This window comes from Drosophila persimilis, unplaced genomic scaffold, assembly GCF_003286085.1.
Source record: "Drosophila persimilis strain 14011-0111.01,24,50 unplaced genomic scaffold, DperRS2 tig00000000-arrow-pilon, whole genome shotgun sequence".
NCBI classification, from domain to species: Eukaryota; Metazoa; Arthropoda; class Insecta; order Diptera; family Drosophilidae; genus Drosophila; species Drosophila persimilis.
Genome location: NW_020825288.1, coordinates 8,886,656 through 8,914,310, shown reverse-complemented (window position 1 = coordinate 8,914,310; position 27,655 = coordinate 8,886,656). Strand labels below are relative to the sequence as shown.

The 27,655-nt window shown below is 47.2% G+C and overlaps 5 protein-coding genes across 5 annotated transcripts in view; 4 read left to right on the top strand and 1 right to left on the bottom strand.

Annotated features, from left to right (window-relative positions):
- Nucleotides 1-1,532: 1,532 nt before the first annotated feature.
- Nucleotides 1,533-27,655, bottom strand: part of LOC6587304 (RYamide receptor) — a 41,590-nt gene continuing 15,467 nt past the window's right edge. Inside the window, exons 2-5 of the mRNA XM_002012969.2 lie at nt 14,980-15,837; nt 13,618-13,734; nt 12,531-12,729; nt 1,533-1,742 (exon numbers count right to left, since the gene is read on the bottom strand). Coding sequence (XP_002013005.1) covers nt 1,533-1,742; nt 12,531-12,729; nt 13,618-13,734; nt 14,980-15,671 — 1,218 coding nt within the window. The 5' untranslated portion in view covers nt 15,672-15,837. The remainder of the gene's footprint in view (nt 1,743-12,530; nt 12,730-13,617; nt 13,735-14,979; nt 15,838-27,655) is intronic.
- LOC6587295 (pancreatic triacylglycerol lipase) lies at nt 16,356-17,445 on the top strand. The gene is made up of 2 exons (XM_002012968.1): nt 16,356-16,395; nt 16,460-17,445. Exons 1-2 carry the CDS (start codon nt 16,356-16,358, stop codon nt 17,443-17,445), a joined length of 1,026 nt encoding a protein of 341 aa, XP_002013004.1.
- LOC6587637 (pancreatic triacylglycerol lipase) lies at nt 20,129-21,276 on the top strand. The gene is made up of 2 exons (XM_002012967.2): nt 20,129-20,196; nt 20,261-21,276. Exons 1-2 carry the CDS (start codon nt 20,157-20,159, stop codon nt 21,244-21,246), a joined length of 1,026 nt encoding a protein of 341 aa, XP_002013003.2. The 5' UTR covers nt 20,129-20,156; the 3' UTR covers nt 21,247-21,276.
- On the top strand, nt 23,861-24,982 carry LOC6587205 (phospholipase A1). The gene is made up of 2 exons (XM_002012966.2): nt 23,861-23,900; nt 23,965-24,982. Exons 1-2 carry the CDS (start codon nt 23,861-23,863, stop codon nt 24,948-24,950), a joined length of 1,026 nt encoding a protein of 341 aa, XP_002013002.1. The 3' UTR covers nt 24,951-24,982.
- On the top strand, nt 25,755-27,280 carry LOC6587211 (phospholipase A1). Its single transcript, XM_002012965.2, has 3 exons — nt 25,755-25,779; nt 26,101-26,202; nt 26,262-27,280. Exons 2-3 carry the CDS (start codon nt 26,163-26,165, stop codon nt 27,239-27,241), a joined length of 1,020 nt encoding a protein of 339 aa, XP_002013001.2. The 5' UTR covers nt 25,755-25,779; nt 26,101-26,162; the 3' UTR covers nt 27,242-27,280.

The following is a 27,655-nucleotide window of genomic DNA, read 5'->3' as shown; positions in this document are numbered from 1 at the left end:
ACACTCCGTCACGTGCGATTTTCGGCCCATCGATCCAACATTGCCTTTGCATTTGCATATCTGTCGAAATAACTCAACAAAGCGTCAGCCGTTGGAGCCATCTACGAGTACTCCTCCTCCAAACGTGGCCAATTCCGCTGGAGTTGGCTTTGTGGGCTGGCTATGGGTCTGTGACTGGAGCCAGAGCTAGAGTTAGAGTTAGAGTCTTGGATACTTTGTGTAATTTGGCGCGTTGGCAACTGTGGAAGAAGATAATGCAAATGGTCATTAGGCGCAGAGTTGGATTTGCAACTTTATTGGCCGGCTTATGTAATCGTGTGTCTTGTGGCCAGAAGAAACCACAATTATTTAAATTGCGCTGTCGAAGATGTAAAGATGCGTGGCCAGTGCCAGTGCCAGCTCCAGTGCCAGTGCCTGTGCCTGTGCCTGGCATTCCTTTTACTTTTGCGGCACCCCAAAAACAGACTTAGCACCAGGCACCATCTTTACGTACATCTTGGTATCTTTTGTATCTTTCCATTGTTGCGTGTGGCAACAGAGTTTCCTTGGCTTCTCGCTCAAGTGGTCACTGCATTCCTCTCCACAATTCTGCTTCTGATGTCACAGATCTTTGTGGTTGGGTACAGTCCTTGAACTCCTTAAAGCGTTCGAGTAGACTTTCAGAATCTGTCATTGTATGCGTTTGGAGCCTTGAATTCATTTGTTGAAATCATTTTAAGGGCCTTGTAATTGAGTTTGCCAGTGGAAAAGCATTACCAGAGTGAAGGGAGCACGACGACACCCGCCCCACCCCGCTCTAAATTGCTATTAAATTTCGAATGCCCATGAAAATCTGCTTCATCCGGACCATCGCGCAGCAAGGAGCCAAGGATCTCTCCAACAAGTTTCGGCACAATGTAATTGAAGTTGACAGCAGAGCAAAAAGTTTGGTTTTTGTTTAGGGTGGAGAGGGGTACGAGTATTGGTATTGTAAACAAGATGCGAAACATGAAATCATATTTTGCGCAAATGGGTTTCAGTTTTCACACTTTTGAGGACGGCACGACTGAGACAACAGACGGAAATCTGAGGTCAGAAGATTGATTGAGCGAAGGCATGCCATTGCCCAAAGCCATTCGTTTCCAGGGCAGGGCCAGGAGGGGCGGGGGCGGAGCAAGGCCAATGGGGAAAACACTTTGGACCAAAATACACAGAGAGGAAGCCCAAAAAAAAAACTTGTTAAAATCAATTAAGGGCACCCTCAGCCACTGACAGACCGAAAAGTGAAAGAACGGCCGACAAATGACAGTCGAATCAAAGATTGGAGTGGACCATCGCTCGGTTACGCAACACCACCATCAGGATGCAATCGGAATCAAGTTATGAAAGATGAGAGACTGCGGCAGTGGTCTCTGCCTCGATTGAAGCAACAGAGTGCAACAGAGCGGCGCGATAATCAATGCGATTTATGGCGACTGCAAAACGCGTGGCAAACGCGCCAAAAAGGATTCACTCCGCAGACCGGCTGCCGGGATCGATCACCCCCAACTCCCTCACCACATCTGCATGGCCCCCGAACCCGAACCCGAACCCGATCCCGAACCACCGCTGCAGTCCTCGCCCTCGTCGATTAGGTAAGCGGCCAGTCGAAGCGTAAATTGAGCCAAAGATAAACGACCAGTCCCGGACTTCAAACAGAGATTGAGATTCCCATCGGAACTGGCAAGGCGAACTTTACTTTCGCTTTTGCGGTTAAGACGCGGCTGAAGACGATGCCTGTTTTATATCTGTATTTCTTCGGGTTTTGTCCGTCTTTGGCCGCGACCAATATTATTCACTTTGCAGAGACTCGTAATTAATGTGAATGCTTAGCCGGGATCTGAATATGCCACTCTGAGTGGCAGTTGCATTACTCATTTATCTGCGAAGGAAAAGGATTTTGTACCAGGCACTTGTTCACATTGAAAGGGTTACATGTCCACTTTGATAACTGCTGGGAGGGCTCATCTGAGGTATGAAGATCTGGGGGCACATCTCAAGTAAGGAGACCCGCGACACTGGTCGCTTGCGAATCAAAACTCGCGCGTTTGGAAATTTTTGATTTTTGATGTGAGTATGGAACATTGAATCTTTAGATAGTGTAATGTTTATTCCCTCCCTCTCCCATTACACCTGTACAGTACATATATATCTAGGGTATTCACCTCTCGTGGTGATTTTTGGGTTTCAATTATATCAGTAATTTGATTTGGTGTGTATTTGCATGCAAATGTGGCTGCCGTTGCTTGTTTTGCCTGTTTCTGTTGCCTCAACTGCTGCTGCTGCTGCTGAGGTTGTTGCTGCATCTGGTGTTGTCATCGTTTCAGTTGTTAAAGCACTCCGAAACCGCTTCAATTGGCAGCGCAAATATTAATGAGCGAACGTGTCCGAGATGTTGACGATGCCCGACGGGGCAGGCGATGGGGCGGCCACGACTTGGTATGCAATGTGGTGATAATTGTCCCTTAACCAAAATGACTTCATCGGAAATGCGGAAAAGATGATCAATGGGGAGAAAGATAGTGAAAAGGCAGGGGCTTACATCATTGGCCTGAGGCATAAAAAAGAAAGAGCGCGTATTCTGTGGCAAGGCCAAATCATAAAACACCAAATTGCAGGCAATTTAAACACCTCCAAAGCGATAAGTCCCAAGGCACTTTGCCACCTGGCATGGCAGCTCACGCACAGATGTCCGATGTCCGTTGTGTGATGAGGGACGCGGACACCAGACCGGACCTGGGGCAGGCCAACGGATGCGGGGCATTATTTTGCGTGAAAAATGTATAAACATTTGGCAAGTTTCTTTCGAGTTTTAGATACATCTACTGACTGCCGATCCGCCCCAAAACACATCATCATCATCGACTAACACACACATATTGAAAGACAGGGAGACAGGCAGACACACGCACTTGACACGCGGCTCGATTAGGGGCTTATGAAAATTGCACGAGGCACGGAAAAGGTCACTGGTGGAACTGGTTTCGATCTAGCTGCCACGGATTCGCGGATTTTCCCGTAGTTGCCACAACGAATCGAATCGAACCGAAACGAAACGAAACCGCAAGTGGTCGCATTAACGAGCTGACCATTTGTAACCTTGTAGACCTTGCCACAGTTGCAGGCTTACGAATTTGCAACAGCCTGCCGGCAACCCACAGTCCCCCACCAATCCCCCTGCCAAAATCACAGTCCACAGTCTGGTTTTTGGTCTGGTCTGGCCAAGGCGAAGGAACCCGCTGAACATTTAACCTTTCGAATGGGGAAACGTGTCAGGAAGTGCTCTGGCATAACACCAGACCCAAGGCGAGCCCCATCCAAAATCCAAAGTGCATTCACAAGATACAAGATACGACTAATCGTATAGTTCGTACAGTATGAGATAAATTTGGCCACGACTTTGCCCTGCAGCAGGAGACAGCCAGAAATTTACCAGCAAAGATATTGCTTTTCATAAGTACTACCACTTTTTTATATAGTATTTTACTTTGCTTTAGTGTCGTTTCTCATCAATGTTTATGATTTGCATAAAATCACCTTTAATTGGATTACTCTTTCATTGCTTGGTTGGAATAGTAATCGGTTTACTATGAGAACCTGCACGGAATCTTTTATGGCTAACAATTTTAATTGTGGGATAATCAACTTTTGTGACTCATTAAACGGGGCATTGGAAGCTCTTGGTGTAATTCAGGAAACCGTTTGAAAACGTTTTCCTTTGCAACTTTTGCAATTGTTTTATGAAGAGCAGAGATTTTGGTAGTATGCAGAAAGGACAAGCTACTTCTTGCCAGCTTTTACAGAACTGGTTCTTCGAGTTCTTGCCACAGTCGTTGAAACGTTATCTGTGATTAAGTGGCCGACGTTCTTCAACTTGCAACCAATTTCTGGCCTATGGCTTTCCTCTTTTTCCTCTTCCTATTTTGGCATTACATTTTCGATTGGGCTCGCTGGGAAAAGCTATCAGCCAGCCAGTTTCATTTTCCTCGCAGTAAACAGCGTGTCCAATGATTTCCCATGTGCCTGAATGGGCGTGGAGGACCACAAAAATATGCACAGGGAAGGGAATTCCAAATGTCAAGATGGGTAAGTGGAAGCCTGAAATGCATGGCCAATGCGGCTGGCTGGGCTGGCGGGGCTGGCAGTGCCATTAGCATTAGGATTATGTTTGGATTTCGGTCACACATGCAAGCCCGAGCGCGTATCTCGTGGATGCATGCAACGATGCGTTCCGTGTGCCACCGTGGCACCAAGTCTCCCGTTGCTTATGCAACGCCGCTGCAACGGTGAATGCTTGTCGCAAAACTTTTACGCAGTTATGCTAAACGATCACATTGTCGAGGCAGTTAGGCGCCGCCCTCTAATTGCCATTCGCACGAACGCATCTCCCAATGGCGAGCCGTGCATCCGATGCAGCAGCAGCGTCTGTATCTGTATCTGTATCTGTATCTGTATCTGTATCTGCATTTGCAACTGCACCTCGAGTGCGTGCCGGTGCCCCTGGCTGGGAGACTTTAATCAACCGGAGCACTCATTACTGCAATTGCTCACGTTTTAATTAAGCGGACTGGGGGCGATGCTGCTGCTGGCCAACGGCAAACATTCAGCACCACACTTCACTCCACAACACCACTCGGGGAACAACAGATACACTCTATCTGTAGCTCACGGATGCATCTATCTGCATGGCCACATTGCATCGTGTCGTCTCTGCTGGTGTCGCTCCGCGCTGTCTCTGTGTGTACGAAACATGCAGAACCGTTGTTTGTTTTTCGGGCAAAAGGAGAGAAAGTGCTCTTTTTTTGCATGCTTCTTTCGGCATTTCTTTTGGTTACCCCTCGCCAGAGAAATGGCCAAAATAAATTTTCCCAGCCAATTTTTTGTTTTCCTTTCTTTGATAGTCTTGTGCTAACATCTTTCATTACTCAGCGAAACCAATCCGTTTTTCGGCCCTTCAGTTGTGGTTTCAATTTACAAACTCTGGAATCCGGAATCGTGAAAGAGGAAACCGAACAGCACAAGAAGGAGTTGAAGGCTTTGGCTAACCATTAAGCACTACAGCCCTTTTAGTTGATTCAATCTTAAAGTATTATTCCAAAAGCAATACAGTACAAAAGGTTATGTTCAGATGCCTATATTCGATTCCCCGATTACCATAATCCTATAATTCTATTGACTCTTTCTTTGAGGGCAAAACAAAAACCCAACGAATTGGGGGAAGCCCCTTTGGTAGCACGCGACATTTCCGTAAACGGCAGACAATGGGACAATAGTAGCAAAAGTCACACAACACAGCAGACGACACCTTAATAGCTCCATAAAACGTAGCAACAATATCCACAAAGGCACCGAACGCACTCCCAAGACCCAAGGAGGGATTGAGGCTGGAAAAGGTCGGAGATGCTGCTGGGTCATGAGATGGGGTCCGAGTCGATGATAGCTCCCATTATTCCCGTCATGAGAGCCATTCGTATGGGAACGGGAGACGGGGTTCTGGAATGATATTTACTGTTGGAGCGGTTTATTTGAAAATGGCGTGACAACAACCCAGCTCAACCGTGCCACAAAAAGAGACTCTCCACTTGGGCCACTGGCCACTAATTCACTTCACAGTTTTTGGACTCCACAAGCCAGAGATGCGCTGCGGTGCGCTGCGGCCTGGCCCCGGGCATGGGCCATGGCTTTAACAGCACGACGAACGTGCTGCCTTCCACTTAAGGCTACAAATCATTTTGCGGCAGATGGCAGGGCAGGCAATGGGAATAAAGTTTTGGGAAGGGATGGAGATGGGGATGGGGATGGGGATGGGATGTAGATATAAAGTTATATGTGGATGGATGTACTCGTACTTCAACTAGTGTCTGTGTGGGATGGGAATTGCTGGCAGAAAGAAAACAAAACTCGCACACACTCCCATAGGGACACAGATAAGGATTGGCTTGGCTGTTGGCTATTACGACACTTGGCAACTGGAAGATTTATGCCGCAATTACCGCAAGTGTAAACTAATTACGGGTTTAAAGTGCCAGCAAAGAGATAATGCCGCCACACAACAAAACGAAGGCAAAGCTGGCGTTGAAGTTGACTCCACTTCTGGTGGCACTACTGATGCTGCAGCGGCACCTTCTGGTCATTAAGAGCTACCACCAGCCTCACGCCATAGTGTTGTTCAGTGGCTATTAACTGACTGGCTTATCAATTTGAGTTATTTCTACGTCGAATGGAGGAAAGTTTTGAGGGCTTTCATCCTTCATTCCCGCCACTTTTCGTGACTGCCATTTCTCAACTACAGAGCTGGCTACCTGTTGGCCTTTTGATTGCTGTGCCCCTCTGTCTGTTTGGCCCGATATCATCTGAAAAGCTGAAAATTAAACGGGGGAAACGCTCCCGACTCCCGTCGAGGGTGTGCTCTGTCAGACAAATAAATGCCCAGCAGCCTTTGTCCGCTTCATGGTGTTGTTCACATTTTAATTACAACGGCCTCGGTGTTGCCTCCATTGGCGCTGCCACAGGTTGGCACTGTGCCACGGCCCAGCCCCTAAAGGGGGGTAATGCGGTGCCAAGTGGTATTCCGGCTGGCAGCATGAAAATCTCCGTGATGACACGGAAACCCCTGCCTGGAGCGCAGATGGATGATGTCTCGGGTTATGGGTGGAGCTGTTTTAATGCTAATCTATTTGGCTGTGTCTGCTTCGAGTCTCTTACAGCACTCGTTGCTTGGGTTCGCATTTTGGCATTATGAATTCATAACTCTTTGCTGCATCTTAATTTGAATATTTGTATGCTAAGATATGACTGCACTAAATGCACAAGAACTATCAAATATTTTGGGTACAATCTTAAAGATCAAAGCTTAAACCATAACTCCAAGCGTTTCCCATCTTTGGTCATCAGACATTTGCATTGGACAAATGCATTTGGCTTGTTAGCTGTCGCCATCGCCATCGCCTCCATTCATTGCGTATACGCAATGTTATATTACAGCCTCCGTTGATTGCAGCTGCCATTTGATGTGCTCATCTGGTTCTGGTGCTGGCTCTGGCTCTGGCCAGTGCACTCATGTAAATGGACTTCATTAGACTGCTTCGCTGCATTGATGTTCTCACTGACCCCGAGAGGAGGAGAACGCCTCCCAATTGTGCCTGCCCCATGCTGACATCAGCCGGGCCGGGGCATCTTCATTAGGGGCACACGCTTCGGAGGCTGATCGGTTTTAGTGCGTCACTGACACGGATAGCTGCCATGTCGAATGCAAGTCCAATCCGAGTACCTTTCACTTTTGTAGAATAAACTTGTTCGAACTCCAGCCAAACAAACACAGCCGACAAACAAGCAAACAACACTGGAGAGGCAGCAGCGACTGGCAGAGGGGCTCGGGCTCAACCGACAAGATGTTTCTTTATGCAACACAAAGAGCCACAAAGGCAACAAAGCAACAGTCGATGCAACAGATGTAACAACAAATGCTCCGACAGCTGTCGGCCAAACAGCAGCTACCGATGCCACGCCAGTAATCCCCTCTCCGACTCGATGACAGTGCTGCAAGTCATGCTGCAGAGGTTGAGGATGCCCCTCGCCAAAGCTGAAAGGAGGTATCTCAGACAGTTTTGTGGATTTTTATTCTCCCCCGAAGCGTTGCAAGAACGCCACTGAAATTTATATACAGGTTGAGTCAGTTCCTTGAGCCTGGGACCTATTAGAGTCTCTCTTTAATTTACGAACATTAATTGGTTAATTTATTGTCGCCAACACCGGTGGCGGCAGTCCGGCAGGCAAAACTCCTGCGCCGTTGCGCCACAATAAACACGGCATTTAGTCTTATTGATTTAACCAGAAATTACAAATACGAGAAGAAAAGCGAATGGCCGAAATGGCAGACGGATAAATTTTATAGTCGAGGGCAAACAGAGTTTCGCTGAAACGGGCCCATAAAATCGAATGTTAATGTTAATGTCTTTCTACGTGTTTGCTCAATAATTGATGGACACCGACCCAAAGCCAATGAGCGTCAATGAGCAGAATGGACATTATGCAATGCTCATTAGGAAATGATTCCAGTCTCGAAAACTCGACTCGAATGAATAATGAAGATTAAGGAATGTCAATGTTTGGCCAAAGCTCATAAATCATCAGACGCAAACAAATGTGAAACTTGGCCTTAGAATCGTAAAGAAATTATATGAGAAATCCCATGAATGATAGAACACACTCGTATAAGAAGACCAAGTTTTTCCTACGATTTCTAAATCATAGGTCATTTGGGAGTACGAAGTTCTCAATTTAAAACCCAAAAAAGTATACTTCAGAGACTCTTCCAAAGTTCCACCTTTCATCATAGAAATAGCAATTATTTTGGCAACATTTAGCTTCCACAATGGCTATGTTTATATTCATTTCACGTGTGGTCTTTCTAATAATTTTGGCAAAATGCAATTTAATTTCAAATTGTAATACCATTTCCAGACTTTATTAAATTTTCAATTACCCATATATCAATAGAGAAAGTGCATATATCAATACTTAATTGAGCTACCATACACCACGTGGCCGCAGCAAACTACTGGGAGCCACAGGAAAATGCAAAAATAAATGTTTTCCATGAACTATTGCCGGCAATATTTCAGCCACAGTTTTGCACAATTTCTAGAGAATGAATTTGAAATATTTCACCCAAGCTTCAGACTACAATTGGAGTTGACAGACAGGTAGAGGCAAACAAATTGTTGTAAAATAAATCAATGGCATGGAAAGGGCTCAAAAGTGTATTGGGAAAAGTCATGGGGCAGAACCGGAATTTCAGAGAGAGGCGGATGGAGAGATGTGAACTGGAGGAGGGGGGCTGCACGACTAATTGCAGCCTGTTGCTGGAGATGTTGCTGTTGCTGTTGCAGCTGCTGCATCGGTGAGTTTTATCTTTTAATTTGCCACAAAACGCACAAAGTGCAACCCTGTGTGTGGGTGTATCTCTGTGTGTGAGTCAGCAAGCGATGCAAGCGAATCCACTGGCCAGGCCTGGGAATCCTCTCACTTTTTTTCACATGCACCGCCCATTGTGTCGGTATGGGTGCTGCCCCTGCCGCCGTTGCTTCTGCTGATGCTGCTGCTGCTGATGATGAAGATCCCAGCTGGCTGCCTCACTGGGTGCCTGATGCTGCTTGCTGGATATGACACAGATTACGTAATACGAAATTAACATTTTAACACAATTCAACAGAAAGAGAAGACTGCGTCGATGCAGCCAGTGGCAGTGGCGTTGCAATGTCTGCAGCCGGAGAAATAAAAATGGATGAAAGAAAAACTCAAAATGGGAACCCGTTGCGGGACTGCAGACTGAGGAGTGTGGAGTGTCCGCCTCTCTTTGGACCTGCCCATGTCTGGCGATGGGTCATCAGTCTTTGTTTCGTGGCATGGTCAGCGAGCATCGGCCCGGACATCGGGCCGGGCAACGGGCCGGGCCGGTCCGTCCACGGGGGGGCTTAGTTATCAGGATGATGATGCTACTGATGGCCAATACATGAACACTCTCGGGCCGTAAGTTACGCCTCTTGCAGTCAATTATGCAATTAACGTTTTGCATCCAAACAAGAAGCAATCGCGTTAACAGCATCGGCATCCCCGCCAAATGAGCCAAGTTTCCTACACATTTATTGTACCGGCCAACACTTTGACAAAACATACTCAAATGCAGACTCGAAGATGCAGTCGCCTCCGGCCTGGGCGACGGCCAGCTGCCGCAAACGAAATACCAAAAAAGAAACGAAATAAGAAAATACTGAAACTCAATCCAAAGTTGCAATCGCCTGTGGCTGTGGCTCTGAGAGACTGTGAAGTGTCATCGCCCCTGGTCGGCCATAATACTACCTCCGTTTCCCTTTCCCTTCACGCCTCAGACTCATATCGTGGCTGATTGTTTTGCCTTATTGTACGGTCTTTATGGGTGTGTTTCCCAGCAATTAGATGGACTGTGATTTGCAACTCGTGCAAACGAATTTAGGAAACACTTGACAAATATTGACAAAGTGCCACCACAAAAGGGAATGCAATTTATGAATACAGTCTTTTTTGCTGATGATAAATTGAAAATCACTTACGGGCCAACGTTCGTTGAATGCAGAAAATGTGTAAAGGAAAAACTATGGTCGATGTGTCACTTCTGGTCTTTAATGAACTATTTGATGGAATAATCATACTCTTAGGACACATAAACATGATGATTGATTCGGGTGATGGCCTTAACGATTGCTTGAGATCTTATTATATTCTTTTTCTATGATACCACGACCTCCGTTCCACCATCCTTCTTTCTATACCCCAAAGACATCAAGTATACACTACATCGCCCCATCGCTCCCCATAACCACGCTTCGTCCAACAATTAATTGGAATATTACCAAATAATCGTGTAATTTTCAATTAATATTTAACAAGTCGACAATTACGACCACGAGGAAGCCCGAAAAGTGAACCAAAGACGAATACCCCTGGGGAGAGCAAGTACGAGTAATTTGCTAATCATTTTTGAGCTGGCGATTGGCAGAAATGTTTGAAAGACGTAAGCATACAAGGAGGAAACTGTCAACGGCAGCACCAGGGAGGGGGCGGAGTATAGGCGGACGAAGGGAGGCAGCCGGCTGGCCATGAGAAAATGAGAAATCCAAGTCAGCAAAATTGTTGCCGAGTTAAGTAACCAAATAACTGTTTGAAGCCACTCGTACTTTTTTGGGAAACTGCATCGAAGGATGGTCAACTCAACCGTCACAGGAGGCGATGGTGGGGCCAAATGAATCGGAAAAAGTGAATGGCAGATGAAGCTGCAGTCAGCTGTCGCCTCGGGCTCGAATTGGGTAACATTGCACCGCGCAGTGGGCGAAACTGTCAGCCGCTGGAGCGGCTGTGGATGGGAGATGACAGAGTCCCTGTCCGCTGTCTGCTTTCTGCCGGCAGTCATTGGTCTCTCATTTGGGCCCTGTCTTTGTTCTCCCTCAAATATGGCGATTATAATTACTGCTCAATGACGGATGTCCACAAGTACACATTGGCCCGATGCAATGAAGCGTAGGTTTTGATTGCCGGCCAAAGAGAGAGGAGCCCCGTCCAGCTGTGCGAACGAATGGCCAGGAAAGGTCGTCATCTTCATCTTCATCGTCATCGACAGCATACAAATTTTCACTCTCAGCTAACTGGCTTTCTTTGTGTCGTCGTCGTCATCGTCATCGTCATCGTCGTCTGGCAGAGGAATCTCAGCTGCACCATTGGCCACAGGCCGAGGAGGCTCGTTTGACAACTGGTTACGTGGTCGTCATTCCACCCGCACCAGCACCCGACCCGACCCGCACTCGCACTCGTAGTTGCAATGATTTCCTGGAAGACCAAACGCTGGATGCCATCTTCAGACGCAGTCGATGTCGATGTCGAAGTCGCAGCCTCAGCCTAGGCCTCCAGCTGGCAAGTGTATAGGCTTCGGAGACCCATGTACCAAGTACGAGGTGCACCGCATATATCTCTACTCATTTATTTGGCTGAGGCGCTGCAAGTTTATTGTAAATAGTTGCTGCGCATGCGCCGTGTGATTATGTGAGCATTACATGCCATTTGGCACGCTGCCAAAGACCCAGCCTAGGCCCAATCCCAAAAACCAAACCCAAACCCATACCCACACCGAAAACCCGTACCCAAAACCATGATAGCCGTTCGTTCAGAGGAGCAGGAAGCCAGCCTTGCCACGCTTGCTCCTCATTGACCCCAGAAATGAGGCGGGGGGGGGGGGGGAACAAAAAATGCAAAATCAATTTGAAGATTGCTGCTTCGACAGCTGTCGTCGTGCGGCACAGTCGCTCGAGCAGCCTCCGTTGATGCCGCAGCTCGCGTTCGAGGGTGCACAGGTAGTGGCAAGGTGCTGCTATTGGGGTTAAACTTTAAAGTCAACAAAAAAGCTCAAAGGAGATGGCTCGGATCGATTGAGTCTTTGATACAACTTATGCAACGACTGGATGAGAGAGATTCCAAATAAAGTTGTAAGCTGTTAAATCATAATAAAAAAAACTTTATTCAAGTCTTTCCAGCAAACAAATTCTTTGAAAATTCACTGAGCAATGCAACGTTTAAATCATCTTTTTTGTAGATTCAAATTCCTGGAATTCTTTTTGACTTTCCTCTTGGATTTGCAATTCAATCAGGCATCATCAGTATGTCCGAACAATGCCAGTTGCATGTAGAAACACGTTCTCCAACTGCCCAGAGCAGGGGCACAGGAGCGGCAAATAGGAAAACATTTTAGCATATTAAAGGGGCCTTGAATGCCAACTACACTAAAGGGAAAAATACAAGCAATTGTCTTGTACTTGGGACAGGCGTACAGGCGTCCCTTCATGCCCCGATAGGCAGCCAAGGCACTCACCACCATATGTTCTTCCCCATTTTATTTAATCCCAAAGCCATGGGGGGCACCGACTAATGGTTAGGTCCTTTTTTGGAGGAAATTAGTTTTTGCGGTTGGCAGATGATTGACTTACCTTGCGCTTGGAGCGCGCCATGCGCTGGTCCCGGGAGTTCTCCGCCTCCCCAGGCGGTCGCTTGCCCCAGACGGCGATGGCGATGCGCGTGTAGGTGAAAATGAGCACCAGCAGCGGCACGACGAACTGCAGCGTGAAGAGGGCCAGTGTGTAGTAGTACTCCTGAGCGCTGGACGGCCACATCTCGCGGCAGATGTATCTGAGGTCGGTCCGAGCACATGGCCGAAAGGAGGTGGCATTTGCGTGCAGGCCATAGAACGAGAGACAAAAGACACAAGCCAATGAATTAGTGTGGGGCTGGTTACTACTCGTAGGGGATGCGTGGACGAATCTGCTGGCTCTCAACATCAGCTGCCACACAGAGGATGCCCGGACGCACGGACACGCCCGCATTCATGGCTGAGTGCGCCATTTATTTTTTATGCCATTCCCTTCGTTAGACCGTGAGCTGCATGCCACTCGAGAGCCAGCCGTGAAGGAACTGTTAAATTGTTGCAGGGTTTCTATCATCCTAGGATTCTGCCCTATTATGCAGCTCCAGGGGCTGCATCTGGTCTTGAGGGCCCTGCTGCCGGACAATGAGCCGCCGGCAACAGCCGTTGTCCTGTTGTCACAATTAGACATGACGTCTAGCTTCCACAACGTGCCTGCCATGTCTGAACGCAGCAGAGCTGTGGTTAAGCAGCCTTCAGATGAGTTTCCTATTGGCATTTATATTATACTTGATCTTGGCCCGCCTCCCTGCTCGTTTCTCCTATGAGGAAAAGCTAAAAATACTGTCGAGAACAGTCCATCTCTGATTAGTGGGAGGCAAAGAAGAAAAATGCTTGTAATATTTTTTATTTGCACGCCACTCAAGAGCGAGTGTTTTCAGCATCTCAAACAGGAGGTTCTCTTAAAGTTGAAATCATTCCAAATGGCGGCAGTCAAGTATAATGCCCCAAACATCCGTCTACGCACGAAGTCATTTCTTTAATGCTACATTTAGTACACACACACATGGACAAAAGCTGGAGCTGAAGATGGAAGTGTGGCAAACAAACACTGCAGGATGTTCTGCCATGTTTCGAGTGGCAGCGGTACTTACTTCTCGCATTTCTCGTGCCACGCCGATGTGGGCATGACGAGGCGGGAGACGACAGGTATGGGAAACGCGGTGGCAAGTGCAATAAACCAAACGCCGCCGATGATAAATTTAGCATAGCTGAAACGAGAGAGAGAGAGAGGAAAAATTTATAAGTGGCTCGTAAGTACATCTGATTCGTCTCTTAAATATTTAAAATTTCTGTTATTTTCATACGCATGCTTTCCACTTATGTCACCCTGCCCCACCCCATCTCCGGCTGGCAAATGCCTGCGTAAATTCTTAAACAGTTTGAAAATTTCCGACACACCGTGACGTATGAGTGATGCCGGTGCGGTCTGTCTTTCCTTGTAGCTTATCCGGCGGAGAAGCGAGCATGATAAGCGAGCATTTATGGCGGTGAGGTACGGTAGGGTTGGCTGGCAGTGGCAGTGGCAGTAGCGTCGTGGCGTGTGCGTAAATTACAGTCACGTTGAATAATTATCAACCGTATTTACTTTATGGCCTCGCAAATATTTGCACAACAGGACTCCCACCCCCGCACCCACACTGACGTGGCCTGGGTGGCCCAAACTCACTACCCGCTTCATAGCCATGTTGAACCTCCATTAAAAGTCGTCCGGGCGTAAAATACTCACGCCAGAGGTCTTCAGCTCCACTGGAGATGGATGGCAGTGTGAGTGACACCGGCTGATGGTCTGGTGGTCGAGTGGTCGAGGCAATGGCAATGCCGTATCGTATTTAGTTACCAAGCAAATTGACGTTTTCAATGCGTCCGGCAAATGGCCAGCATGGGTGCTTTGGATTTTCCGCAGCGTCAGGGTTTTGGATTACTATTTAAACCAATTAACACGAACCGGCGAGCCATTGACGCCGCCTCCCTGGAGACCAGCGTTTTGGTCAAGTAGACTCCAAAGTGGGCCTAGCAATGCAAATAGCCAAGCGGCCACTTAACGGTGTGCGGGCACGCCACTAAGACGTCGAGACTGTGCACTTGAATAAAATACTTGATGGACGTACTCAAGCTAAAGCTAACGAAGGAGTTTAGAGTGGAGCTAATGTGGCCCTAATATGCTTCTTCCTTAAGAAAATCTACTCTAATCAACCAGCAATTTAACATTTGAACTTTGCAGCATTGTTCCCAAAACAAAACCCTACAATGGGTTCCAGTGTTTAAACAAGTTTTCAATTAATTTTACTGGCCATCAAAAGTTTCTCGTAAACTGTTTACAGACTAATTTATGCGCTGATCCCCAGCCAAGGCAATAATAGTTTGCATTAAACAGCATTTCATGGTATTGTGGGCGAAATGAAAAGTCAAAGGAAAATCATTTCGCTGGAAACCCCACCGCGTCCCCCACTTACCGCTTTGTGATGCGAGGCCTGAGGGGCCACATGATGGCTATATATCGATCAATGCTGATGGCCACCAAAGTGTAGGCGCTGACTAGCACAGACACCGCCTGCGAGTAGTTGACAAAGTGACAGAGCACTATGCCAAAGGGCCAGTAGTTGAGGATGAACAGCGAGATGAAGGAGGAGGGCACGCAGAATAAAGACATCAGGATGTCGCCGAGCGCCAGGTTGGCGATAAAGTAATTGGTGACGGTGCGCATGCGCGGCGTGGACTGGACGATATAGCAGACGGTGCCGTTACCGATCAGCGCGAATATGAAGATTGGAATGTACAGCAGGTAGACGGTGCTCTTAAAGTAGACGCTGGACCAGACGTCATCCGACGAGGACTCCGTTTCCTCGCAGCTAAAGTTCATCAGGACCGTGACATTGAAGTGCTCAAAGTCCAGGCCATTGAGCGTGGTCGTTGAAGCATAACTGTAGACAGCCTCTGCATCGCGCACCTCCAGCTCGCCAGAGCCGGCTGTGGCGTTGTACAAAAGCGAGGCAGAGTCTGTGAGTGAGAGGGAGACGTCCGGGTAGTCATCCTCCTCGTTGCGCAGCAGGGGCTGCTGCGGGGCTATGTAATAGAGTCGCTCGTCACTCAGCTCGCTGCCGGCCACCCGCTGGCTGTGCCACAGCAAGCCATTGTCAAACTCCATTCAAGCGCGTCGAGGGGAACCGCAAACTCTTAGAAAACTTACAGTCGTTGAAAACTTTTCTGTCTCCTTGTACTGCGGTTCCTAGAGTTTCGTTCTACTCATCAGCATTTTGGCCAAAAATCCACGCTCTTCAAAGTTGCTCCCAGTTCCTCCTATCGCTGGCAATCTGCAAGTAAAAAGTTGGAGCTGCAATTAGCGGGAATCTCAAAATGTGCTGCACTACATTGCGGCTACTTAATAATTTTCATAATCTGCTTGAACAAAAAGCATTGCATACTTCCAGGCAGTAATCGGTATAAGAGTTTCGGTATAATTAAAGAGGGAATTTATGAATATATACGGTCATACGTTTGTCGATGGCTCCATGGTAGAAATATAAAATGTACATCCATGTCGCGCGTTGAGGGTCGCATAACACAAATTGCCACTTTCACCTTCGTCAGCAACTTTAGCATTTCATTATCGAACCCAGTGGAACAACAATCCAGAGATAAATGTCCCATCTGATTTGGCATTCCACCAAAACCGCAAAAGCCACTTGTCCCCTGGGGTGCTATTAGATGATTATATTCTAAGTAGCTCTGACCACCTCCAAGTGAGTCTAATCTTGTGCCGATAAGTTTTTGCCTATAAAAGAGCCAGTTGTCGACCTATTCATCAATCAGTTTTCGGTACTAAAACAAAATGAAAACCTTTATTCTTTTGGCACTCTGCGCGCTTGCCGGTAAGTCCTTGTAATCATACTTCTGATAATGGTTTATATAGCGGACTACAATTATATCTGACAGCTTCGGCATACGCCTTGGACGAGGCTGACCGCGTCAATGGCGAGAACGGCTGGTACGTTCCCCAGCAGGACGGCACCTTCGAGTGGGTGGACAAGGATGTTGCGGAGGATTGGATGGAGAAGCAGGAACTCTTGGAGTCTCGCGGCCTGACCACCGTGCCCGTCACATTCTACCTGTACACTTCCTCAAACCCCACCAAGGGCCAGAAGATTAAAGCCAATTACAATTCCATCAATAACTCCAACTTCAACTCCGGCAACCCCACCCGCTTCGTTATCCACGGCTGGACTCAGAGCTATACCGCTGGCATGAACAAGGCCATCCGCAACGCCTGGTTGAGCCAGGGAGACTACAACGTGATCGTCGTTGACTGGGCTCGCGCCCGTTCCATTGACTACGCCACCTCCGTGATGGCCGTCGCCGCCACCGGAAAGAAGGTCGCCAACATGATCAACTTCCTGAACTCCGACTTCGGCATGTCCCTGGACAACCTCTATGTCATCGGTCACAGTCTCGGAGCTCACGTCTCCGGCTACGCCGGCAAGAACACCAATGGCCAGATCTACGCCATCATCGGCCTGGACCCCGCACTTCCCCTCTTCAGCTACAACTCGCCCAACAAGCGTCTCAGCTCCACCGACGCCTGGTATGTGGAGTCCATCCAGACCAACGGCGGCAACCTCGGCTTCCTGAAGCCCATCGGTAAGGGTGCTTTCTACCCCAATGGCGGCAAGACCCAGCCCGGCTGCTTCCTGGACGTCACTGGCGCCTGCTCCCACGGCCGCTCCACCACCTATTACGCCGAGGCCGTCAGCCAGGACAACTTCGGAACGATCAAGTGCGGCGACTACCAGGCCGCTGTCAACGACCAGTGCGGCAGCACCTACAGCGGCGTCCGCATGGGAGCCGACACCAATGCCTACATGGTTGCCGGTGACTTCTATGTGCCCGTGAACAGCAATTCCCCCTACGGCATGATTAACTAAGCGAAAATAAATGAAATGCTTAAAATCGATAGATCCATTGTATAACTATAGAGGGTAGAACTATCAAGGGAGTTCAGCATATGACATATGTGCATAGGTCAGCCGTCACCAACATCTTGGAGTTTAACCATGCGTCCATCCTCACATTGCCGCTTTCAGAATTCAAGCAATGGATGAGAGCACAAAGAAAGCAAATGAAATATTCTTTGTTTCAAGAGACAATGAAGGAGGGACTCAGGGAGATTTCATTCATCTTCAGACCAAGAACAATGCATTAATAATTGAAGTATAGTACAATAGCTCTACAAGCTGTTTCACTGATTCTAAACAATCTGTATCAATAATTTCAAAGAGACAACTCACACCACTCCATCTCTAATAAAAGCCAACTGAAATTAATTAGCAGCTATATACATACACTCGTAAGCTCTCAAGATGCTGTTGTCTAGGCAACTAGAAAGATGATTAAATAAACTCCAAAAATAAAGCTTGCAAGTTTATTTAAAGCAAGGTCTTAATGGCAAATGACAACATATCGAAAGCAATTAAAAGTCTACTCAGAATCGAAAATATTAACAGAACAGCACGAGTACCACATAATCGTATGTGTACTTGTAATTTAAACTTTTGCCTTTCGATACGTTGATAAGTTGCCTTCTTCATCTCTTCGGATCTCTTCTCATTTAATTTCATATCATTTGGGCTCAGTTCACTTGGTTTTAATATCTCGTTGAATAAACTCTGACAACAACTGACAGACAACTGCCTTCTTCCGGCCACCCAAGAGACGCCCAACAGCCCATCATCCAGAAGCCAGATCCAGAGACGAGTGCTGCAAGGGAAGGATAAGGTTATCAAGTGGGTAAATTGCTTATCTCAGCGCAATAATGAGGCCTTCGACGGGGTCGGAATGGGACCCTTCCGAGTGCCGAGTATGTGCGTGACTCGGTTGTTGTTATTTCTTCTCTCTCTCTCTCTCTCTCTCTCTCTCTCTCTCTCTCTCTCTCTCTCTCTCTCTCTCTCTTCCTGGCGTGCCTGTGCCTTCTGTTTTTTATCAATTATCTTGCCGCATTCCTCGACTACAGCATCTGTGCCAGCGAACCCCAAACACACATGTGTGCGGATTTAAAAGGTTTGACATGGCACAATGGCATCTCTGGCCTTTTCCGGCAAAAAGTTGGGGAATTTTTGTGTATATGCAAAATATTTTATCTTAGATTTCCGATAAACACGCTAGAAACTTAATAAAAAATGTTTGGCTGTTCACACCATTGAGAAAGGTGTATATTAGATTAGCAAGGAAGACACCAATGAACTGGGTCATTGCTGAAATTAACTTGAAGAACCTTAAGTAAGCGCCTCATTCTCTGCCAAAAAATATAGAGCATATGGTATCTTTTGTAAGAAAACATCACGTATACGCACCGGTTCTTATGTTTTCTTTAAGAAAACCTCATGAATGTTAATTATTCATTAAAGCTGAAATTAATCGAGGTCCTGGCCAAAATGTAATTGCGAATTCAATTCGAAAAATTATTAAAGTCCGAAAAACTATGGAAACTTATCATGTTTTATAGAGCTTCAATCCATCATTTCGTATAATTTCTTTGGCATGCCAGCTTAGATTTGAGAAAAACCTCAAATCCAGCGAATTATGAATTAAAACATACACCAGTCCTAAAATTATGGTTCCTATAAACTTAAATTTTAGTTATGGACTCTGGGGCTCCACTTGCATACAAAGTTTCTAGCCCAAACATCGGTCGCACATCATTAAACATGCGACTGGCAATCGAAAATTTTTCCATCGATACACACATACTCGTATATGCAGCTGGTTTGGCAGTTGATTAATGAACAGCTCATCAATTTTGTATTAACAAGACATGGAAAAGTGTGCCATGAATGCCAAAAGCACGCAAAATAATTACATGCTGGCGTGAGCCTCTCGCTCGTCGTTGAATATTTTAATGGCTTCAGCCAATAAAATACAACAAAATATTGAGAAAAGCAGGCACCAGATCGAAATGAAAGGAGGAAGCAGGGCCCGCAGGCAGCCGAAGGAACATGGAAATAAAATGCAAAATATTGACGGGCATCACGTACACAAATAGGAGTATATGTGTGGAGCACAGGAAGCCTAATAATATCGTAGATTTCCAGACAAAGCACAGCCAATGCGGAGGGTGGGAATGGAATGAAAAGCAAATCAGATTTTTTGGGCTTAGTTGGCGCGTAATTCTGTTTAGCCGGCTCTCAGACTGAAAATTATGTTCGGTGGAAAAACAGCAGCCCACAACAAAGGCTTCCAACGAAAAAAAAGCTGGCTGGAAAAATCCTAAATGCTATTTCATAAATTCAATTTTCTGAAGAGCCACAGGGGGAAAAGCAAAAAAAGGCACTGCCAAAAAGGTACAAAATACTTAAGAAAAAGCTTTGGACTTTTCACAGACCTTCGTGAAAAGCTGGAGCATTTGATTATGGAACGCAATAGAGGAGCGACAGTCCAGATATAAATATCCTATCTGATTCGGCATTCCATCAAAACCGCAAAAACCACTTGAACTGGGGGTGCTATCAGATGGTTGTATTCTAAGTAGTTTGTCCACCTCCAAGCGAGTCTAATCTGTTGACGATAAGTGGCCCGATTCGGCCTATAAAAGACAGCGGCACCGACCTATTCAGCAATCAGGTGTAGATTGTAGAACAACATGAAGACATTTATTCTTTTGGCACTCTGCGCGCTTGCCGGTAAGTCCTTGTAATCATACTTCTGATAATGGTTTATATAGCGGACTACAATTATATCTGACAGCTTCGGCATACGCCTTGGACGAGGCTGACCGCGTCAATGGCGAGAACGGCTGGTACGTTCCCCAGCAGGACGGCACCTTCGAGTGGGTGGACAAGGATGTTGCGGAGGATTGGATGGAGAAGCAGGAACTCTTGGAGTCTCGCGGCCTGACCACCGTGCCCGTCACATTCTACCTGTACACTTCCTCAAACCCCACCAAGGGCCAGAAGATTAAAGCCAATTACAATTCCATCAATAACTCCAACTTCAACTCCGGCAACCCCACCCGCTTCGTTATCCACGGCTGGACTCAGAGCTATACCGCTGGCATGAACAAGGCCATCCGCAACGCCTGGTTGAGCCAGGGAGACTACAACGTGATCGTCGTTGACTGGGCTCGCGCCCGTTCCATTGACTACGCCACCTCCGTGATGGCCGTCGCCGCCACCGGAAAGAAGGTCGCCAACATGATCAACTTCCTGAACTCCGACTTCGGCATGTCCCTGGACAACCTCTATGTCATCGGTCACAGTCTCGGAGCTCACGTCTCCGGCTACGCCGGCAAGAACACCAATGGCCAGATCTACGCCATCATCGGCCTGGACCCCGCACTTCCCCTCTTCAGCTACAACTCGCCCAACAAGCGTCTCAGCTCCACCGACGCCTGGTATGTGGAGTCCATCCAGACCAACGGCGGCAACCTCGGCTTCCTGAAGCCCATCGGTAAGGGTGCTTTCTACCCCAATGGCGGCAAGACCCAGCCCGGCTGCTTCCTGGACGTCACTGGCGCCTGCTCCCACGGCCGCTCCACCACCTATTACGCCGAGGCCGTCAGCCAGGACAACTTCGGAACGATCAAGTGCGGCGACTACCAGGCCGCTGTCAACGACCAGTGCGGCAGCACCTACAGCGGCGTCCGCATGGGAGCCGACACCAATGCCTACATGGTTGCCGGTGACTTCTATGTGCCCGTGAACAGCAATTCCCCCTACGGCATGATTAACTAAACGAACAATAAAACAAAAATCTAAAGCAAACTGAAAAATCTCACTCCATTCGGGAAAATCGCTCCGAGAATCGCGTTTAAACTTTGTGTGGGGTGAATATCTATTCAAGTCGTATTTTAAGGCGAATATTATACCTAAGACCTTAATGGTGTTCCATAAATTAAATTTCCAGCTACTAGAGGCAAAGCGAAATGGAAAAGGTGATGCGAGAAAGGTACAAAATTTAAGTGAAAGCCTAGGACTTTTCACCAAGCTTTTTGAACATCTTTTCATTGCCCAATTTGTGGGCGAAAATGCCTTCTAAAAACCCCACACAGCAGGTAGCCTTTCGGGATGGAAAAGTATATCTTAAGTTGCCACAAAGCGTGGCGCGTCCAAATGCATTTACATAGGCTCAATGGCACTGCAGTGGAAAAAGGTTAGTATCCAGCTGCTACTAAAAAGCCGGGAAATGGTGAACAAAGCTGCGTCCTTAAGGGGCAGGAAATACTTGTGGAATTTCGCATCTCAGCATTTGCTCAGCCAAGACCAGGAATGAAAATACATTTGCTGAACTCGTTCCTCTTTTTCTCGGTGTGCTTGCGCTTGTCTATGTCGGTCTTCAGTCATGACTGATTTAGCCTCAACCCCAAAAACCGCATTTATCTTTAGCAATGTCGTCAGAAGCGTTTTGCCACTTTTTGCGGCATGTTTGTAATTATAATTAATGAGCAGCCATCAGGCGGAATTTTGCTCGGGGCAAAGTCAACAGCCACAACATCTACATTGTAGTTGCCTGCCACCACGCCAGAAAAGAGGGAGGGATGAAGCTTGTGTGGCAAGTGGTTAGCTCTGTCTGCTCCTGCCTCTGTCTCTGTCTCTTATTTAAATACGGAGACGTCTGCCTGGCAGGCAGTCCTTGTGCCCCAATTAGCCCATGTCGATAGATGGCTAGAAGTATGCCAAGTGCAAATTTCCGTAAAAGTATGTGCAGCTTACTATGTGAGGATGAAGATTGAGGATGATTGCGGTCGCACGGCTCAACTTCAGATAGTTAATCATCTGATGGACTATATGTGGCGCGCCTGGAGCACCTCGAAAGATAAGGGAATTATATTCATGTCATGGTTAACCTTCACCCCGAGAGAGCATTTTGAATTCGCCACACAAAAGAACAACAATATTTATTTGCCTCAAATGCTTATTTATGGGCACCGGAATTTATTGTTTTTTCCGGCCCCAGGATGAAATTGAATTTTATTGTGGGCCAAGATCCCAAAACCCTATTATGCCTGTGTCGACCCTTGATTTGTGGATTTGTGGCTTGAGGTCCGTCCGCCCAAAGCCAGTGGCCAAATGCGATTTCCAGCTATCGCTAGCTCCCCAAATGTTTCTCTGATCTGTGGCCCACTCACGATGACATAATCCCCCCGCAAATGCCGGCAAAGTGAATGCGCTCCCGTGGGGCAAATTGGATATGCAAATTGGCCCGTGTTGCCATTTAATTTGCTTAATCAAACGCAGCCGAATGTTTATCAGTCCCCGGGCACGTGCCACATGAAATGCGACACTTTTCAAAATGCGATTAATTTGAAATGTTCATTGAATCTGTCATCGACTTCGATGCCACCCAACTCCTCGGGGGGCTTGTGGTTCTGCGGTCCTCTGCTTATGTGGTCCTGTGTCCACAAAGGCAACTCCGGGCAAATAAAATAAGGGCTGGGACTTTTGGTTGTGGTTTCTCTCCCTTTTCGTGGTCATATTTGCGTTATTAATTGAATTATCTTGCTGTGGAGCAGCACAAGAGTCCATCAAACGGTGCCTGAAAGTATGCAGCCGTTTTTTCCGACGAACAGAAGTGATGTAATTTATTTTCAAGCACCCCAATTAACGTGATACTCCAAGTTAAAAACAAGTGAGAAATCAATTAATGCCCAGGTGCCAGGTTAAATGTACCGAACAGAACTATTGTTACAGGAAACATCGACTGGAAGGGCTTTCCTCACCGTAGATACGAGTAGATTCCGCAGCGAGATACGGCAAGCCGAGGCACCTCAAAAGCAATGAAGTGTTAAATTAAATGCCCATTTAATGGCATAAACAATTAAACCCACTTGTCGTGGCTTACATGAGATTACGTTGGACAGCGGTCAGTGGTTCTATGGGTGGTAGAGGGCCTCCCAGTGTAATTGATAGCTGCCGACAGATAGGCAAAACTGCTGGTTACGTCCATTCTTTGTGCGACTCGGGGGGGGGGCCACTAAGGTACTCGTACTTTTGACGCGACTAGGTCCCATTGATCCCAAAATAAACCCGAATTACCATGGGGCCATTCTGGCTAGACACTTGACAGACCCCAGCACAGCACAATAATAATATTCGCGAATCACGACGGAATGAAAGGCAATTGAAAAGTCGATTGAAAGTCAATCAACAGATAAATATGCCATCTGATTCGGATTCCAAAAAAAACCCTTGCAGAGGGGGTGCTATCAGATGGTTATACGTATGTATATTATAGTAAGGTCCACCACCAGGCGCGCCTAATCTCGAGCAGATAAGTAGCCACCGGTTTGCCCTATAAAAGAGCAAGGTGTCGACCTATTCAGCAATCAGTTGTCGTTTATACAACAACATGAAGACCATTATTCTGTTGGCGTTCTGTGCTCTGGCCGGTGAGCCTTTAGAATCATACCCCTAAACATTCCTTAACTAACGAATTATCATTATGTCTGATAGCTTCGGCCTATGCTTTGGAGGAAGCTGACCGCGTCAATGGCGAGAACGGCTGGTACGTTCCCCAGCTGGACGGCACCTTCGAGTGGGTGGACATGGACGTCGCTGAGGAGTGGATGGAGCAGCAGGAACTCTTGGAGTCTCGCGGCCTGACCACCGTGCCCGTCAAGTTCTACCTGTACACTTCTTCAAACCCCACCAAGGGCAAGAAGATCACCGCCAGCACAAAGTCTATTGATGCCTCCCACTTCAACGCTGCCCACCCCACTCGCTTCGTCATCCACGGCTGGACCCAGAGCTACACCGCTAGCATGAACAAGGACATCCGCGCCGCCTGGTTGAGCCACGGAGACTACAACGTGATCGTCGTTGACTGGGCTCGCGCCCGTTCCGTTGACTACGCCACTTCCGTCATGGCCGTCGCCGCCACCGGAAAGAAGGTAGCCAAAATGATCAACTTCTTGCACTCCGACCATGGCATGTCCCTGGACTCCCTGTACGTCATTGGCCACAGTCTGGGCGCCCATGTTGCTGGCTATGCCGGTAAGAACACCGACGGCCAGGTGCACACCATCATCGGTCTGGACCCCGCACTTCCCCTCTTCAGCTACAACAAGCCCAACAAGCGTCTCTCTAGCGATGATGCCCACTATGTGGAGTCCATCCAGACCAACGGTGGTACTCTCGGCTTCCTGAAGCCCATCGGCAAGGGTGCTTTCTACCCTAATGGCGGCAAGACCCAGCCCGGCTGCCCCCTGGACGTCACTGGCGCCTGCTCCCACGGCCGCTCCACTACCTATTACGCCGAGGCCGTCAGAGAGGACAACTTTGGAACCATCAAGTGCCACGACTACGAGGCAGCCGTCGCCAAGGATTGCGGCAGCACCTACAGCAGCGTCCGCATGGGAGCCGACACCAATGCCTACATGGTTGCCGGTGACTTCTATGTGCCCGTAAACAGCAAGGCCCCCTTCGGCATGATTCACTAAATAAACATGAATACAACCTAAAATCAATCTGACCCAAACGATTTCTGAAATATCACTCAGGAAATGGTTCAGGAATTGCCTTGACAGTTCTTCAATGAAATTCTCTATCAGACCAATCAAGCCATAAACCTTGTGGTCGTCCAACCACCTATTAAGATAGCCATCGTTTACGCTGATTGAGATCGTAAACTAGTCCTCGTCATCGAGAGTTTGTGGAAATTTATGACTTCACTCCGGCACTTCACGTTGATTTCCTAGCTGATTTAACAAGCATTGTTCAGTAGATGTTTTATTGTAGTATGGCTCTATCAAAGACTGGTTCTGCTGTATACTTATGGGGGCTTATCCATATGGTTACGAGTATCTATTTAAAAGATTTGCCAGTTATCCAAAGAAGGGAATTCTATATGAATTTATAGACTTTTCAATTATAGCGAAATTTATTGTATGCCTTTGGAAAAGATGTCAGTCTGTATAATTTGCTCAGGATTTTCTCGAATGTGAAGTACGGTCTCTCTTGTCAAAATCAATTTTGATATCTTTTTGATGAAAAAATTATTTTTTTATTCATTTTCTTCTAATCTGTAACAGTTTTGTTTAAGCGCAAGCCCTGAAATTGTCGCTAAATATTTGGCACAGATCCTTTTCAGCTGTATTAACATTATATTACGCATTCACCGATCAAATATACATATGTGAAACTGCGACACACACATGTATCCCTAAAGATGATTCAGTTCGCTGAAGATATATCTGTTTTATAAATTGCTGGCAGAATTGCCAGTGGAAAATAAATGGATATTATGCGTTGAATAATAACTAATTTTTGGTAAATATTTCTGTAATAATAAACGGTTAAGAAACGATGTTGGAAAACAATATTCCCTACTTGAAAATAATTCGAAAAAAAATAAATGATTGCTTCCCATTTCAAGCCGCTATGAGTACGATCGAACTCTTAAGGTATCAGAAACTTCGACACTTGAAGTTAAAATTCCATTTTTGTACCACTGTTATGGTCTTTATTTTACAAGTACGGGATATTCCCAAAGATATACCATCTTATCTACCTCGCTGTGGGTAACTCCACAATCAAAAAGTTTGTCCAAATATAGCTCTAAGATGTTTATTTCTATTAAATGGCGATTAGTTGGGGGTCTATAAAACGCAGGAGTGCCTGGCACTGGACACCACAATTGGTAAGACCGCATTATGAAAGTGTTATTTGTTCTATCAGCCTTGTTGGCAGCAGGTGAGTTCTCCACAAATAATCCACTAAAAGGACATTCCGGCTAATACAAGTACTTGCAGTGACTGCCCTGCCCATTGAGGAACGCGTCAATGGCGAGAATGGCTGGTTCATTCCGAAGCTCGATGGCAGCTTTGAGTGGATGGATCTCAGAGATGCCGAGGAGCTGCTTTTCAGCGGCGAGCAAATGGAGGGCCGCATTAGCACGAACGCTGTCAAATTCTACCTCTACACCAAGTCCAACCCCACTTCTGCCCAGGAAATCACGTCCGATGCATCCTCCATTGATGGATCCCACTTCAATAAAGACCATGGCACCCGTTTCGTCATCCACGGCTGGACCCAAAGCGCCCAGGACGAAATGAACACCCGCATTACCAAGGCCTGGTTGTCCCGCGGTGACTACAACGTGATTGTTGTGGACTGGGCCCGTGCCCGTTCCGTTGACTACGCCTCCTCTGTGCTTGCTGTTCCCGGAGCCGGTGCAAAGGTTGGAGAGATGATCAAGTACCTGCACGAGCATCACGGCATGTCTCTGGACAGCCTGGAGGTCATCGGCCACAGTCTGGGAGCCCAGGTTTCTGGTTATGCCGGCAAGACCGTTGGCGAGGGTCGTATCCATTCCATTGTTGGTCTGGACCCTGCTCTTCCCCTCTTCAGCTACGATAAACCCGACAAGCGTCTCTCGACAAGTGATGCCCACTATGTGGAGTCCATCCAGACCAACGGCGGCAAGCTGGGATTCCTGAAACCCATCGGCAAGGGTGCCTTCTACCCCAACGGCGGCCAGACGCAGCCAGGATGTGGGTTGGATGTCACTGGCTCCTGCTCCCACGGCCGTTCCGTCCTGTATTACGCCGAGGCCGTCACTGAGGATAATTTCGGAACCATCAAGTGTGGCGACTACGAGGCAGCCGTCGCCAAGGAGTGCGGCAGCACCTACAGCAGCGTTCGCATGGGTGCCGTCACCAATGCCTACATGGTTGATGGTGACTACTACGTCCCCGTTAACAGCGATTCTCCATTCGGTAAGATTGGATAGAGACATGTGCTCCATAACAGGAACCCAACAAATAAAAAGTTCTGAGCCCAAGTATCTTTGTTTTTACTTATCTGAAAATGTACTCTTATAAGAATGTTTTGATTGGGCTATGTTTTCCCAAAGGCGCTTTTTGTGGTATTCGCAGATCTCTTGTTTATCCAAATTGAATAAATTATATTTGGACGTTGATATGCAATTACTTCACCATCAAGTGTCCCATGCGACACCAGCAGAAGGCTGTTACGCGCGGATCCCAGGCAGGAGTGCAAGCCTTTCTCCCGTCCAACCCACCGACGGAGAATTAGTGTTGTGGAAGCAAGTCAAAATGAAATTATTTTTGTAATACATGTGCGAATCTGCTAAGATATCAAAAGGTTGGACCCTTCAAGCTAAACTTCCTTTCTTGTCCTACTC

What these genes read in the sequence shown, in the direction of transcription:
- LOC6587295 (XM_002012968.1), top strand. Translation starts at nt 16,356, where the DNA reads ATGAAAACCTTTATTCTTTTGGCACTCTGCGCGCTTGCCG. An exon ending in GGCACTCTGCGCGCTTGCCG is followed by an intron (nt 16,396 to 16,459) that starts GTAAGTCCTTGT and finishes TATATCTGACAG; the next exon opens with CTTCGGCATACGCCTTGGAC.
- LOC6587637 (XM_002012967.2), top strand. Translation starts at nt 20,157, where the DNA reads ATGAAGACATTTATTCTTTTGGCACTCTGCGCGCTTGCCG. An exon ending in GGCACTCTGCGCGCTTGCCG is followed by an intron (nt 20,197 to 20,260) that starts GTAAGTCCTTGT and finishes TATATCTGACAG; the next exon opens with CTTCGGCATACGCCTTGGAC.
- LOC6587205 (XM_002012966.2), top strand. Translation starts at nt 23,861, where the DNA reads ATGAAGACCATTATTCTGTTGGCGTTCTGTGCTCTGGCCG. An exon ending in GGCGTTCTGTGCTCTGGCCG is followed by an intron (nt 23,901 to 23,964) that starts GTGAGCCTTTAG and finishes TATGTCTGATAG; the next exon opens with CTTCGGCCTATGCTTTGGAG.
- LOC6587211 (XM_002012965.2), top strand. Translation starts at nt 26,163, where the DNA reads ATGAAAGTGTTATTTGTTCTATCAGCCTTGTTGGCAGCAG. An exon ending in ATCAGCCTTGTTGGCAGCAG is followed by an intron (nt 26,203 to 26,261) that starts GTGAGTTCTCCA and finishes AAGTACTTGCAG; the next exon opens with TGACTGCCCTGCCCATTGAG.